General features: G+C 49.6%; 1 protein-coding gene across 7 annotated transcripts in view; it reads right to left on the bottom strand.

Annotated features, from left to right (window-relative positions):
* Window positions 1–16,222, bottom strand: part of capn15 (calpain 15) — a 277,686-nt gene that overhangs the window by 4,744 nt on the left and 256,720 nt on the right. For all 7 annotated transcript variants that reach the window (XM_072269206.1, XM_072269202.1, XM_072269199.1 and 4 more), the window contains 4 exons: window positions 12,236–12,397; window positions 8,984–9,219; window positions 6,622–6,788; window positions 1,641–1,819 (listed from right to left, as the gene is read on the bottom strand). In XM_072269206.1, coding sequence (XP_072125307.1) covers window positions 1,641–1,819; window positions 6,622–6,788; window positions 8,984–9,219; window positions 12,236–12,397 — 744 coding nt within the window. The remainder of the gene's footprint in view (window positions 1–1,640; window positions 1,820–6,621; window positions 6,789–8,983; window positions 9,220–12,235; window positions 12,398–16,222) is intronic.

Below are 16,222 nucleotides of genomic sequence, written 5' to 3'. Positions count from 1 at the left end.
CCAATCCACGCTTTTTAGATCCTTTCTCATTTCTTCAAATTATATAGACATGGATGATTAAGGATAGTCCGTATGGCTTCATGTGTGGTAGGTCATGTCTAACCAATCTGAGAGAGTTTTTCAAGGAAGTTACTAGGAAAGTAGATGAAGGCAAGGCAGTAAATGTGGTCTATGTAGACTTCAGCAAAGCATTTGACAAAGCCCCACAGGGAGGATGGCCAAGAAGATTCAGTGGATTAGACATTGGCTTTGTGGGAGAGGCCAGCGAGTGGTAGTGGGGGGGGGGGTGTCTCTCTGACTGGAGGCCTGTGACTAGAGGTGTGCTGCAGGGACCGATGTGGGTCCCTTATTGTTTGTCATCGATATCAATGATCTGGATGATAATGCGGTTAACTGGATCAGCAAATTTGTGGATGACACCAAGATTGGGGGTGTAGTGGACAGTGAGGAAAGCTATCATGGCTTACAGAGGGATCCGCATCAGCTGGAAAAATGGCAGATGGAATTCAATGCAGACATTTTGATATGACCAACTAGCGTAGATCTTACACAGTGAACGGTAGGGCACTGAGGAGTGTGGTAGAACACCGGGCCATAATTCATTGAGAGTGGTGTCACAGGTAGATAGGGTTGTAAAGAAAGCTTTTGGCACATTGGCCTTCGTAAATCAAAGTATTGAGTACAGAAGAGGGGATGTTATGTTGAAGTTGTATAAGATATTGGTGAAGCCTAATTTGCAGTATTGTGTTCAGTTTTGGTTACCTACCCACGGGAAACCTGTAAGTACGGTTGAAAATACAGAGAAATTTTACAAGGATGTTGCTGGGTCTGGAGGACCTGAGTTATAAGGAAAGATTCAATAGGTTAGAACTGTAGTCCGTAGAATGTAGAAGATTAAGGGGAGATTTGATGGAGGTATACAAAATTATGAGGGATATAGATAGGGTAAATGCAAACAGGCATCTTATACTGAGGTTGTGTGGGACTACAACTAGAGGTCTTAGGTTAAGGGTGAAAGGTGAGATGTTTAAGGGGAATGAGAGGGGAAACTTCTTCACTCAGAGGGTGGTGAGAGTGTGGAGCGAGCTGCTAGCACAAGTAGCAGTACAATTTCGATTTTAATATTTAAGAGGAGTATGGATAGGTTTGTCGAGGAGAAAGGTGTGGGGCTCCTATCCTCTGGAGCGGAGTGGACTGCCTGTGATGCAGGGTCTTGAGCTAAAGTGCTGCCTAACCCCTGCACGTGGTGAGAACTGTCCAAAACAGGCCCTTCAGCCCATCTAGTCCATGCTCAACCATTTAAACTGCCTACTCCCATCGACCTGCCCCATTCCAGAGACGTACGGGTTAGTAGGTTATTGATTACATGGGTGGTGTAACTGGGCTGTGGGAACTCATTGGCCTGGCACTGTGTTGTATCTCTAAATGAAACTTTAAGTACACTCAGCAGGTCAGGCAGCAGGTTGGGAACCCTTGCCGTATACGTACTTTGATCATAAATTACCCCTCTCCGTAGACACCACCTGACTGGCTGAGCTCAGCATTTTGTCCCTGTCACTGCGTGCTTTGCTTGCAGGGGTGCGAGAGTGTGAGCAGTGCCATCAGGGAGCTGGGGCGGGGGTCCGCGACCACCCTGTTACCTGTGTAACGGTGGCACGCTGTCTGTCGTCTTCAGGCTGCTGCGCGTCGACACCACGTTGAAGCTGTCTGAGCAGTCACACGACACGTGGAGGTAGTATTTATCGTGTCGATTCTCCACCACCACAATCAGGCCAGCCCAGCCGTGGGTCAGGTAGTAACAGGTCATGCCCTCGCGGCCCTGTCCAAAGGCAAAGGGATTCTGGTCAGGCTCCACATTCAACCCCGCCCTATCCCCACCCCCATGCGGCCTTGGAACAGCAGCCAAGAACAATCAAAGGCCTCACCACCCACCCCGGACATTCTCTCTTCTCCCCGCGCCCATCGGGTAAACAGTACGAACAGCTGAAAGCACGCAGCACCTGGTTCAGGGGCTGTTGTCAGACTCTTGTACAATCAGTCCGACTCCTGACCTCGCAATCTACCGGAAATTTGAGAAATCAGTGTTCATGCCATCAGGTTGGAGGCTACCAAACAGAATATAAGGTGTTGTTCCTCCAACCTGAGTGTGGCCTGATCCCAACAGTGGAAAGGCCATGGATAGACATATCGGAATGGGAATGGGAAGTAGAATTAAAATGGGTGGTCACTGGGAGATCCTGCTTCTCCTGGCAGATGGAGCGTAGGTGCCCAGTGAAGCTGTTTCCCAATCTCTGTCAGGTCTCACCGATGTACAGGAGGCCACACCAGGAGCACCAGACACAGTACATGACCCCAACAGACTCACAAGTGAAGTGTCGCCTCACCTGGAAGGACTGTTTGGGACCCTGAGTGATAGTGAGGGAGGAGGTGTAGGGGCAGGTGTAGCAATTGTTCCGCTTACAAGGATAAGTGCCAGGAGGGAGATCAGTGGGGAGGGACGAATGGACAAGGGAGTTGCGTAGGGAGCGATCCCTGCGGAAAGCAGAAAGTTGGGGGGGGGGGTTGGATGGGAAGATATGCTTGGTGGTGGGATCCCATTGGAGGTGGTGGAAGTTTCAGAGCTGGACGCGGAGGCTGGTGAGGAGGCAGGAGAGGACGAGAAGAACCCTATCCTTGGTAGGGTGGCGGGAGGATGGGGTGAGTGCAGACGTGTGTGAAATGGAAGAGGTGTGGTTGGGGGCGGCGTCGATGGCAGAGGAAGGGAAGTTCTTTCTTTGAGGAAGGAGGACACCTCCTTCGTTCTAGGATGAAAAGCTTCATCCTGAGAGCAGAAGCGGCAGACACGGAGGAATTGAGAGAAGGGGATGGCATTTCTTCAAGTAGTAGGGTGGGACGATCTATAGTCCAGGTAACTGTGAGAGTTCGTTGGTTTATAATGGACATTGGAGGATAAGCTGTCTCCAGAGATAGAGACAGAAAGATCGAGAAAGGGAAAGGAGGTGTTGGAAATGGATCTGGTGAATTTGGGGACAGGGGGGAAGTTGGAGGCAAAGTGGATGAAATTGACGAGTTCAGCACGGGTGCAGGAAGCAGTACCAATGCAGTCGTCGATGTAGCGTAGGAAAAGTGTGGGACGGTCACCAGTGTGGGCTTGGAACATAGACTGTTCCATCTAGTCGACAAATAGGCAGGGAAAGCTGGGACCCATGTCAGTGTCCATGGCTACCCCTTTTGTTTGAAGGAAGTGGGAGGAGCCAAAGGAGAAATTATTAAGAGTGAGGACAAGTTACGCTAGACAGAGGAGCGTGGTGGTGGAGGGGAACTGGTTGGGTCTGGTGTCCTGAAAGAAACAGAGAGCTTTGAGGGCTTCCTGGTGGGGATGGAGGTGTATAGGGACTGGACATCCACAGTGAAAATAAGATGACAGGGGCCAGGGAACCTGAGATCCTTGAAAAGATCAAGAGCGTGTGAGATGTCTTGGATATACAAACCCCATTTCCAGAAAAGTTGGGATATTTTCCAAAATGCAATAAAAACAAAAATCTGTGATATGTTAATTCATGTGAACCTTTATTTAACTGACAAAAGTACAAAGAAAAGATTTTCATTAGTTTTACTGACCAACTTGATTGTATTTTGTAAACATACACAAATTTAGAATTTGGTGGCTGCAACACACTCAACAAAAGTTGGGACAGAGGCATGTTTACCATTGTGTTACATCACCTTTCCTTTTAAATACACTTTTTAATCGTTTTGGAACTGAGGATACTAATTGTAGTAGATTTGCAATTGGAAATTTTGTCTATTCTTGCTTGATATAAGACTTCAGCTGCTCAACAGTCCGTGGTCTCCGTTGTCTGATTCTCCTCTTCATGATGCGCCATACATTTTCAATAGGAGATAGATCTGGACTGGCAGCAGTCCAGTCAAGCACACGCACCCTGCATCCACAAAGCCACGCTGTTGTAGCCCGTGCAGAATGTGGTCTGGCATTGTCCCGCTGAAATAAGCATGGATGTCCCGGGAAGAGACGTCGCCTTGATGACAACATATGTCTCTCTAAAATCCTAATATACAGCTCAGAATCAATGGTACCTTCACATACATGCAACTCACCCATCCCGTGGGCACTGATGCACCCCCATACCATCACAGATGCTGGTTTTTGCACCTTGCACTGATAACAATCTGGATGGTTATTTTCATCTTTGGCACGGAGAACTCGACGCCCGTTTTTTCTGAAAACTAGCTGAAATGTGGACTCATCTGACCACAGCACACAGTTCCACAGTCTTTCGGTCCATCTGAGATGAGCTCGGGCCCAGAGAACTCACCGGCGTTTCTGCATAGAGTTGATGCATGGCTTCCTCCTTGCGTGATACAGTTTCAAGTTGCATTTCTGGATGCAGCGACGGACTGTGTTGAGTGACAATGGTTTTCCAAAGTACTCCTGAGCCCAGGTGGCTATAATTGTCACAGTAGCATGACAGTTTCTTAGGCAGTGCCGCCTGAGGGCTCGAAGATCACGCACATTCAACAGTGGTTTCCGACCTTGCCCTTTATGCACTGAGATGTCTCTGAATTCTTTGAATCTTTTCACAATATTATGTACTATAGATGTTGAAAGACCTAAGTTCTCTGCAATCTTGCGTTGAGAAATGTTCCTTTTGAACTGACTAACAATTCTCTCACGAATGTTGGCACAAAGGGGTGAGCCACGACCCATCCTTGCTTGCAAAGACTGAGCCTTTGATAGACGCTACTTTTATACCCAGTCATGATACCTCACCTGCTACCAATTAGCCTGCTTAATGTGGAGTCTTCCAAACCAGTGTTACTTGAATATTCTGTGCACTTTTCAATCTTATTTTAACTCTGTCCCAACTTTTGTTGAGTGTGTTGCAGCCATCAAATTCTAAATTTGTGTATATTTACAAAATACAATTAAGTTGGTCAGTAAAACTATTGAAAATCTTTTCTTTGTACTTTTGTCAGTTAAATAAAGGTTCACGTGAATTAACATATCACAGATTTTTGTTTTTATTGCATTTTGGAAAATATCCCAACTTTTCTGGAAATGGGGTTTGTAGATGGGAAGGGACTGAATTGGGGGGATAAAGCAGAGTCGAGATAAGCTGATATGAGTTCAGCTGAAACAATGGGACTGTCTGGACAAGCAGGTATGTGGATCTTGGGTAGGAGGTAGAAACAGGAGGTGCGGGGTGCGGGGGTGCAGGAACTATGAAGTTGGTGGTGGTGGCTGGGAGATCCCCAGAGTCGATAAGGTTGGCCTGGTGTTCCTTAGTGGGGCCTGTTGGAAGGGTAAGGAAGAGGAGGTGTCTGAGAGTTGGCTGTGGACCTCGGCAAGACAGAGGCCAGTACACCAGACTTCTACAGCACCTGCAAGTTTGATAGTGAAGTTAGGATTAGTGTGGAGGGATGCAGAGCAGAGCGTTCGGAAGGAGTGAGGTTGGAATAGGAGAGAGGAGTGTTAAAGTCTAGATGGTTAATGTCCTGTCAGCAGTTGGCAGTGAAAATGTCCAGGGCAGGCAGAAACCCAGAGCAGGATGTCCAGGAAGAGGAGGAGGGTTGACGACGAGAGAAGGGGTCGTCAGTACGGGGTGGGGAGCCCTTGAAAAAGAGATAGGTTCGGAGGCAGTAGAAGGAGAGCTCAGCGTCGTGGTAGGCATGGAACTCACTGAGGTGTGGGTACAGGGGACAAAGGTGAGGCCCTTACTGGGGACAGAACGTACTGCCTCAGAGAGGGGAAGGTTAGAGGGAATGGTGAAAACCCGGCATGGACGAGAGCTGGGATCGGAGGGGGAAAGGGGGTTGGTAGTGTCTGAGGGGAAAGGAAGTTTGGGGTGTTCAGGGATGGTGGGGTGGAGGAAGAAGGAAGTTGGAGGGAAAGTGGTTGATAGGGTGGTTAAGAAGGCTTATAGCATGCTTGCCTTGATTATTCAAGGATTGAGGTAAAACATCAGGAAGTTTTATTGTAACTTTATAAAACTCTGGTGCGACTGCATCTGGAGTATTGCATATAGTTCTGATTGCCCCACTATAGGAAGGATGTCGAGGCTGCAGGAGAGGTTTACCAGGATGCTGCCTGGTTTAGAGGGCGTGTGATATCATGAGGAGTTGGACAAACCTGGGTTGTTTTCTCTGGATCGGTGGAGGCCGAGGGGAGATCTGATAGAGGTTTATAAGGTTATGAGAGGCATGAATGAAGTAGACAGACAGTATCTTTTTCCCAGGATTGAAATGTTTAATGGCAGAGGCAAACATTTGAGGTTAGGGGGGTAACTTGAAAGGAGATGTGAGGGGCAAGTTTTTACACAGAGAGTGGTGGGTGCGTGGAATCTGCTGCCTGGGTGGTGGGTGGTGGGAGATGCAGACACATTAGGGACGTTTAACAGACATTTAGATAGGCTCATTGTGTAGGCAGAGGTTCGGTGGGCTGCTTGATCACTAATTTAATTGGCTGACACAACACTGTGGGCGAAGGACCTGTTGCAGTCCTGCTCAGGTCTATGTTCTATAGCTCAGATGTTTCAACGCTGACATCCCTGCCCTGTGCAGCTTACACTCTGCTGTGAAGAGAGAGCAGGGACTCCCTACCTCGTGCCTCTCTCCCTTGTGTTCCGTCAGCAGGATCACTGCGTCGGCCAGGGTCGTTGGCTGGGAATTCACCTGTTCTACCATCACCGGTTTGTAGCTGTAGACGGCCAGGATGTGTCCAGGAAACTCGGGCAAACTTCGCCCACTGCTGGTGGGACTTGAAACTGCTGCAGCGGGAAACAGGGCTACGTGAGTGTGGTGATAAAGGGTTAAAGATTCGCTTTACTTATCACATGAACATTGAAGCTTACAGTGAAATGTGACGTTGTGTGAACAACCGACATGGGATATGCTGAGGGCAGTCTGCGAGTCTGGCAATGCTTCCGGTACCAACGATCACTCGAGTCAACTACGATGTTCTCCTATTGAGTTGTCTACTGGGTGGGTCCTCACGTGCCTGGCCCAGCCAGTCGGGCACCAACCCAGTCCGAGGATGTGCTGGGGGCAGCCACAAGAGTAGCCATGCTACTTGGTGCCCACAATGTATTAACCCTAACCTGTATGCCTCTGGTGCCCACAATGTATTAACCCTAACCTGTACACCTCTGGTGCCCACAATGTATTAACCCTAACCTGTACACCTCTGGAAAGCGGGAGGAAAATGCAGTACGTGGGGGAAACCCACGTGGTGACAGGGAGAATGAGAGCAGTTGGAACAGTAAAGCATTACGCAACTGTGCTGCCCCACAGTGTGAACAGGTAAGAGGAACTGACAGGAAATACTTCACGCCTAGTGCGCGCTGAGCAGCTGCCTCTCCCGGGTTCCCTCCGGAGTCCTGTAGCTGCGCACCTTGGGCCAGGGGTGGGGTGTGTGTCCCTGTGAATGCCCAAACATTACCAACCCCCAGCTTTCATCAAAGCAGGTTCCAGCTCCAGCGACTGGAAGATCAGGGTTCAAATCTCGCCGCTGCTTGTAAGGAGTTTGTTGGTTCTCCCCATAACTGGGTGCTCTGGATTCTTCGCACATAGGATTAGGGTTGGTAAGTTGTGGGCAGACCATGGTGACACCTGTGGGTTGCCCCCACACAATCCTCAGACACAAACGGGGCATTTCACTGTCTGTCTCACTGTAATGATGCACGTGTGACAAATAAAGCTCATTCTTACTCTTATATTACCATTACACATTTTCTAATGACGGCTCAGTGGCAAAGCGGTTAGTGTAACGTTATTACAGCAGAGGTGACCCAGCCACTGTCAATTCCCACCACTGTCTGTAAGGAGTTTGCCCCTTTCCCCGTGACCTCCGTAAGGAGTTTGCCCCTTTCCACGTAACCTCTGGCTGCTCCAGTTTCCTCTCACAGTCCAGACATATATGGGATAGTAGGTTAATTGGTCACCTGGGTGTAATTGGACAGCGTCCTGAGACCCTGCCCATCTCACCAACCTCGGCTGCAGATACCTTAACCCAGAAACCTTTCCTGGCCCCTCACCCTTCCCTGAGACCCAGGAACCGTCCCTGAGAACCAGAAGCCTTCTCCGGGCTCCTCGCCCTTCCCTGAAACCTAGAAACCCTCCCTGGGCCCCTCACCCTTCCCTGAGACCCAGGAACCCTCCCTGGGCCCCTCACCCTTCCCTGAGACCCAGGAGCCCTCCCTGGGCCCCCTCACCCTTCCCTGAGACCCAGGAACCCTCCCTGGGCCCCTCACCCCTTCCCTGAGACCCAGGAACCCTCCCTGGGCCCCTCACCCTTTCCTGAGACCCAGGAGAAGTTTCAGAAAACTTTCTGGGCCCCTCACCCTTCCCTGAGACCCAGGAGCCCTCTCTGAAACCCAGAAACCCTCCCCCAGGCCCCTCACCCCTTCCCTGAGACCCAGAAACCCTCCCCGGGCCCCTCACCCCTTGCCAATATCCTGAGCCCTCCCTGAGACACTACCCCTCTCACCCAGCTCTGCCCCTGGCATCCTGAGTGAGAAGCGGCCCTAACCTACACTCAGACCCAGACCACAGTCCACACTCTCCGTCACCACACCCTCTTTCAAAGCAACCCTCCATCCTCAGGATCTCTTACTCCCCTCGCCCTGTGCTCCTGTGTTCACCATTGACCCCCCCCAACCCCACCACCCCGCTCACCCAATGGTTCCCATCAGCCTGCTCTCACTCCACACCCTATGTTCCTGTCTCAATGGACTGGCCCCCGGCATGACACTGAACTTTGTCTCCACTCTCTTTGCCTCCATGGCCACTTCTCTTTCCAGGGGTCCCCACCCCAGACTGCAGATCTGTTCTCCTTCCCCCCCCACCCCCCCACACACTACTCTGGCATCTTTACCCTCCATACATCGACCCTCCACAAACGGGCATCTTGGTTCCCCCTCCTGACGGAGGTGGGGGATTACTCCAGCCCTTGGGTTTCCCTCACCTGCGGCGGGGGACAGCGACGGCGAAGGCATTGACATCTGCCAGTGGTTGAAGGCACAGCAGACGACCGCATACTCGCCAGGCTCCAGCATCACGTCGCAGCCCACAAACTTCTTCACCGCCCGCTTGCTGTGTGCCATCAGCCTGCCCAGCTCAGCCGGTTGCCGGTGGAGAACGACGCTCCGGAAAACCATGATACACAGGTCCAGCAGGTGACTGTCGGATGTGTCCGATCGCCTGGGACGCAAAGATCAGAGGTCAGGGGGCAAGTGACCACAAGGACCGGAGGTCAGGGGGCAAGTGACCACAAGGACCAGAGGTCAGGGGGCAAGTGACCAGAAGGATCTGAGGTCAGGGGGCAAGTGACTACAAGGATTGAAGGTCAGGGAGCAAGTGACCACAAGAACCAGAGGTCAAGGTGCAAGTGACCACAAGGATCTGAGGTCAGGGTGCAAGTGACTACAAGGATCGGAGGTCAGGGTGCAAGTGACCACAAGGATCTGAGGTCAGGGGGCAAGTGACTACAAGGATTGAAGGTCAGGGAGCAAGTGACCACAAGAACCAGAGGTCAGGGTGCAAGTGACCACAAGGGCCAGAGGTCAGGGAGCAAGTGACTACAAGGACCAGAAGTGGGGGGGCAAGTGCCTTATGAGGTTAGGTTGAGTGAGTTTGGATTTTCCTCTTTGGAGAGAAGGAGGATGAGAGATGACTTGATAGAGATGTACAAAATGATAGGAGGCAGTCAGAGGCTTTTCCCCAGGGTGGAAATGCTAATACAAGGGGGCATAATCTTAAGGTGACTGGAAAAAAGATTCGGCGGATGTCAGGTTGTTTTTTTAAATATATACAGAGAGTGGTGGGTGCTGGAATGCCTGAATGCCTGATAGGATTACGTAAGTAAGTTAGTTTACATTCTGTGTTGCAAGCCTACACTGGTGTCACTCTCCAACTTTTCCCTTGCTACATCGACGACTGCATTAGTGCTGCACCCACGTAGAGCTCGCGACTTCACAACTTTGCCTCCAACTTCCACCCTGCCCTCAAATCCAGCTGGTCCATTTCCGACACCTCCCTCCCCTTTCTCGATCTCCCTGTCTCCATCTCTGATGTCTACTAGAAACCCACAGACTCTCACAGCTACCTGGACTATACCTCTTCCCACACCCTCACTTGTAAAAATGCCGTCCCCTTCTTTCAGTTCCCCCACCTTTGCTGCATCTGCTCTCAGGATGAGGTTTTTCATTCCAGAACTAATGAGATGTCCTCCTCCTTCAAAGAAAGGGGCTTTCCTTCCTCAACCATCAACGCTGCCCTCAGCCGAATCGCTTCCATTTTGTACACATCTGCACTCACCTCATTCTCCTGTCGCCCCATCAGGAATAAGGTTCCTCTTGTCCTCACCTACCACCCACCCACCTCCGCATCCAGCACATAATTCTCCATAACATCCACCACCTCCAAAGGGATCCCACCACCAAGCACATCCTTCCTGTCCCCCCACTTCCTGCCTTCCGCAGGGATCGCTCCCTATGTGACCCCCTTGTCCATTCATCCCTCCCCACTGATCTCCCTCCTGGCACTTGTCCTTTCAAGCGGAACAAGTGCTACACCTGCCCCTACACCTCCTCCCTCACTACCATTCAGGGCCCCAAATAGTCCTCTCTGGTGAGTCTGTTGGGGTCATATACTGCATCCAGTGCTCCCGGTGTGGCCTCCTTTATACTGGTGAGACCAAAAGTAGACTAGGAGACCGTTTCACTGAGCACCTATGCTCCATCCACCAGTAAAAGCGAGATCTTCAGTGGCCACCCATTTTAATTCCACTTCCCATTCCCATTTCGACATGTCAGTCCATGGTCTCCTCTACTGTCACGAAGGGGTCACACTTTGTTTGACCCCTGTATCTCTTTAACCATTCAACTTCCCAGCTCTTTACTTCCCCCTTCCCCCTCCCGGTTTCACCTGTCACCTGGTGTTTCTTCCTTCCCTCTCCCCACCTGCTAACCCGGACTCCTCATCTTTTTCTCTCCAGTCCTGATGAAGAGTCTTGGCCTGAACACTGACTGTTTACTCTTTTCCAGAGGTGCTGCCTGGCTTGCTGAGTTCCTCCAGCATTTTGTGTGTGTTGCTTTCATTTCCAGCTTCTGCAGATTTGCTGTTGTAAGTAAGTTGATAGGTTCTTGATTAGTCAAAGGTTACGGGGAGAAGTCAGGAGAATGGGGTTGAGAGGGATAATAAATTAGCCCTGATGGAATGGTGGAGCAGACTCGATGAGCCAAATGGCCTAATTCTGCTCCTGTGTCTTATGGTCTTATAACTCAGATCCTCAAGTCCTGTCAGCATCCCTTGTACAGTAAATGCTCCCTGTACTCTTTCAGTCTTACTGATACTGTCTGTACGCTCTTTATCTTATCATTCTGCTTTGCACATCTCCCTTAAGCTTCCCCCTCTCAAATGAAATCAATCAAAATCAAATTCAAGTTTAATTATCATTCAACAGCAAAATGAAAAAGTGTTCCTTTGGGGCCAAGGTACAAAACATACACAGCATATTCAAAATAGCAAGCAAAAAAAAATTGTCATTCCAAAAAAAAACACATAGATAGTCCAAGACCCTGAGTGACGTGTCCCACAAGTTGATTGTACAGATTACCGGAAATGCGCAGATCCAGTCTGTCATTCCACTGATCAAACACTGGAGGGCAGCACCAATGGGAGAGGCTATTCCCCCAACCGAGCTCGGGCACCATGCTGCAGTGCCTCCAGTGTCTCTCTCTTGACCTGCAGCAGCAGGCAAGCCTGCGGCTTGAGGCCTACCCCTCACTACAACAGAGGCCACGCAGACGCAGCTCCCACACCATCAAACAAGGGAAACAGGCCTTCAACAAATTATGTTATCAATGTCCACCAGGGTCTTACGATCGCAAGAGAAACAGGATAATCATCCACAGTTACACTGGAGGCCGCCTTCACTCACCAACACTGATGCCTTTGAGCAGCAGGCAGCACTGAGGCCAGCTTCTCTGAACCCAGTCTGGCTCCTCCGACACGCCTCTCACCTTTAAACTAACTATCTCTGTCTTGGGAAAAGACTTTGTCTACCCTGTCTATTCCTCTTGTGATACATCTAGATACTTCTCACAACAATGCTTTGTGGAAAAGCACGACAAAAGGGAAGGCTGTCGTAAGGAGGTGACGGCTTCTCAAGTGGAACAGCCTGCGTTTCGCGGGGACATTTTCCTGGTTTGCCTACCTGCTCCCCTCCTGAAACAGCTGGAACTCGAGGCAAGTGCGCTCCAGTACGGTCAGTGCGGTCACAGTTATCGGCCCATTCGTCCGGTTCGGGAACGAGCCCGAGAGTCGCACCTCGTGCCAGTCAGAGTTAATTTTACAAATGTCCACAGAATCAAAGTACCTGTAAGATTCCCATGCACAATAGTTATTGGGGTCAAAACCGAAAGAAACATTTTCTAAAGTCAAAGTACATTTATTATCAACGTACATATAAAGGCATCTGTTAGTCTTGCGAGACCATGGATCTGCGCCTGGAAAGTCTTCACTCCCAGGGCACAGGCCTGGGCTAGGTTGTATGGAAGACCAGCAGTTGCCCATGCTGCAAGTCTCCCCTCTCCACAAGACCAGTGTTGTCCAAGGGAAGGGCATTAGGACCCATACAGCTTGGCACCAGTGTCGTCGCAGAGCAATGTGTGATTAAGTGCCTTGCTCAAGGACACAACACGATGCCTCGGCTGAGGCTCGAACTCAGGACCTTCAGGTCGCTAGTGCAATGCCTTAACCACTTGGCCACATGTCCACAACATATATGTCACCATATACAACCCTGAGATTCATTTTCTTGAGGGCATTCACAGTAAATACAAAGAAACACAACAGAATCGATGAAAAAAGATGGACCAACAATCAACGTGCAAAAGATGACAATCTGTGCAAATACAACAAAAAAAGGGAAATAATAAACAGTTAAATGACGAGGGGCATTGATAGGGTAAATGCAAGCAGGCTTTTTCCACTGAGGTTGGGTAAGATGACAAGCAGAAGTCATAGGTTAAGGATGAAAGGTGAAAAGTTTCAGGGGAACATGAGGGGAAACTTTTTCACTGAGAGGGACGGGAGAGTGTGGAACGAGCTGCCAGCACAGCAATGCAAACTCAATTTCAACATTTAAGAGAAGTTTGGATAGGCACACCGATGGTAGAGGTATGGAGGGCTATGGTCTTGGTGCAGGTTAATGGAAGTGGGCAGTTTAAATGGTTCAGCATGACTAGATGGGCCAAAGGGCCTGTTTCTGTGCTGTACTTTTCTACGACTCTATAACTAAATAAATAACACTGAGCACATGAGCTGTAGAACCCTTGAAAGTGAGTCTGGAGGTTGTGGGATCAGTTCAGAGTTGGAGTGAGTGATGTTATCCACACTGGTTCAGGAGCCTGGAGGTTGCAGGGAAATAAATGCTCCTGGCAACACACATACAAAATGTTGGGGGAACTCAGCAAGTCAGGCAGCACCTGTAGAAGTAACAGTCGATGTTTCGGACTGAAACCCTTCATCAGAATTGGAAAGGAAGGGGGAAGAAGCCAGAAAGACATAACATTTTGGCAGTCCCTTAGTCAGAACCAGGTTTACATAGGTCCCATGTAGTTTGTTGTGTTGTGGCAGCCGTACTATAAATCACACTAAGAATATAAAAATAAACAAACAGTACAAAAGAATGGGTAGTGTCCACGGGCTGTTCAGAAACCCGGTGTCACAGAGAGAAGCTGTTCCTAAACGTTGAGTGTGTGTCTTTAGGGTCCTGTGCTCCCTGCCTGACTGAAGCAATGAGGAGAGGGGAGGGCATGTTGCGGGTGGTGGGGGTCTGTAATGACGGAAACAGCCTCTAGAGGCATCTTCCATTGCTGATGTCCTCGAGGCTGAGGAGGCTAGTGCCCAGGACGGAGCTGGTTGACTTTACAAGCCTCTGCAGCTTTTCCTGATCATGTATACTTGAGCCCCACGGCAGACAGTGACACAATCAGCTAGAATGCCCTCCACAGTCTCTCTGGAAATTAGCTGGAGTCTTTGATGAGATACCAAATCTCCTCAAACTCCTAATGAAATATTGCTGCTGTTGTACCTTCTTTGTAATTGCATCAATACCTTGGGCCTCCTCATTTCCTCTCGTTTGTAACAGGAAGTCATAAACACCACAGTACTCTATATAATATACTAACATTATCTGACAGTTTATCAGAATATCGAGCAGAGGATGCAGAGGGTACCAGAGAACATACACTCAGTGGCCACTGCAACCCGGTGCAGTCTTCTGCTGCTCTGACCCATCCACTTGAAGGTTCGACATGTTGTGTGTTCAGGGACACTCTTCCGCACACCACTGTTGTAACATGCAACTTCTGCACACCACTGTTGTGACGTGTAACTTCTGCACCCCACTGTTGTGACGTGACTTCCGCACCCCACTGTTGTGACGTGCAACTTCCGCACACCACTGTTGTAACATGCAACTTCTGCACACCACTGTTGTGACGTGTAACTTCTGCACCCCACTGTTGTGACGTGACTTCCGCACCCCACTGTTGTGACGTGCAACTTCCGCACACCACTGTTGTGACGTGTAACTTCCGCACCCCACTGTTGTGACGTGCAACTTCCGCACACCACTGTTGTGACGTGTAACTTCCGCACCCCGCTGCTGTGACGTGTAACTTCCGCACCCCGCTGCTGTGACGTGTAACTTCCGCACCCCGCTGCTGTGACGTGTAACTTCTGCACACCACTGCTGTGACGTGACTTCCGCACCCCACTGTTGTGACGTGTAACTTCCGCACCCCGCTGTTGTGATGTGTAACTTCCGCACCCCGCTGTTGTGACGTGTAACTTCCGCACACCACTGTTGTGACGTGTAACTTCCGCACACCACTGTTGTGACATGTGGTTATCTGAGTTACTGTCACCTTCCTGTCAGCTTGAACCAGTCTGGCCATTCTCCTCTGACCACTCCCATTAACAAGGTGTTTTCATCCACAAAACTGCTGCTCACTGGATGCTTTTTGTTTCTCACACCATTCTCTGTAAACTCCAGACAAGGGGTTCCCAACCTGGGGTCCATGGATCACTTGCTTAATGGTATTGGTCCACGGCATAAAAGAAGGTTGGGAACCCCTGCTCTAGAGACTGCTGTGTGTGAAAATCCCAGGAGATCAGCAGTTTCTGAGATACTCAAACCACCCTGTCTGGCACCACAGCCAAAGTCATTTAGATCATACTTCTTCACTATTGTGATGTTTGGTCTGAACAACAACTGAACCTCTTGACCATGTCTGCATGCTTTTATGCATTGAGTTGCTGCCAGATGATTGGCTGATTAGATATTGGCATTAACAAGCAGGTGTATAGGTGTACCTAATGAAATGTTCAGGTTAATGAAGCTTAAAACAGAGGGCTGAATTACTCCAGAACAGTGTGCTTTTCCTGTTTATCTATTTGACTTTATTGACTGCAGTTCAGAAAGCTTTTGATTAACAATGCCTGCAGACCAAATCTTGGCTCTTCATTAAAAGTACCTCATCAATGACAATGGTGCAGAATGGTGTCAGTGGGAGAGACTGAGATCACTGTCGATTAATGGCATTGTGCAACTCTCCTCCTCCAGTCGGGGTATTAGCTCCCCGGACCGAGATGTACCCCTGTTGAACCTCCTCTTCTGAAATTCTCAGTTCAGGGTAATCTGCACCACGGTACTGCAGCAGACAGTTGCTGCTAATAGAGCTTGGGACATCCAGGATCAGAGCTCAATCCCAGAGAACTCTGTGTGTCCTCCCCGTGGAAAGTGTGGAATTCCTCCGGGTTCTCCAGTTTCATTGCCACAGTCGGGAGTCGAGCCGGGTAGGTTAATTGGTCGTTGTAAATCGTCCCATGATCAGGGTAGAGTTACACTGGGCTGGCAGTGGTTGTGATGCAGTGAGGTTTGAAGGGCCGAAATAAATAAAATAAAGTTGGCACAGGCAAAGAAACTACAGCCCCAGTCACTGACATCCATAACTGAGACTAAATAAACACCACCCCCGTCACTGACGTCACAATTCTCTGTGCACCATGCTGGATGACAATCTACTCCATAAATCTCTGAGCTCTGGTTTCCTCCTACATTTCAGAGACGTACAGATTAGGGTTCATAAGTGTTATATTGGCGCTGGAATCAAATAAATCTAATCTTGTAATC

Source organism: Mobula birostris, chromosome 9, assembly GCF_030028105.1.
Source record: "Mobula birostris isolate sMobBir1 chromosome 9, sMobBir1.hap1, whole genome shotgun sequence".
NCBI lineage: Eukaryota > Metazoa > Chordata > Chondrichthyes > Myliobatiformes > Myliobatidae > Mobula > Mobula birostris.
Note: the sequence above shows the minus strand (reverse complement) of the source record. Positions and strands in the feature narration are given on the sequence as shown.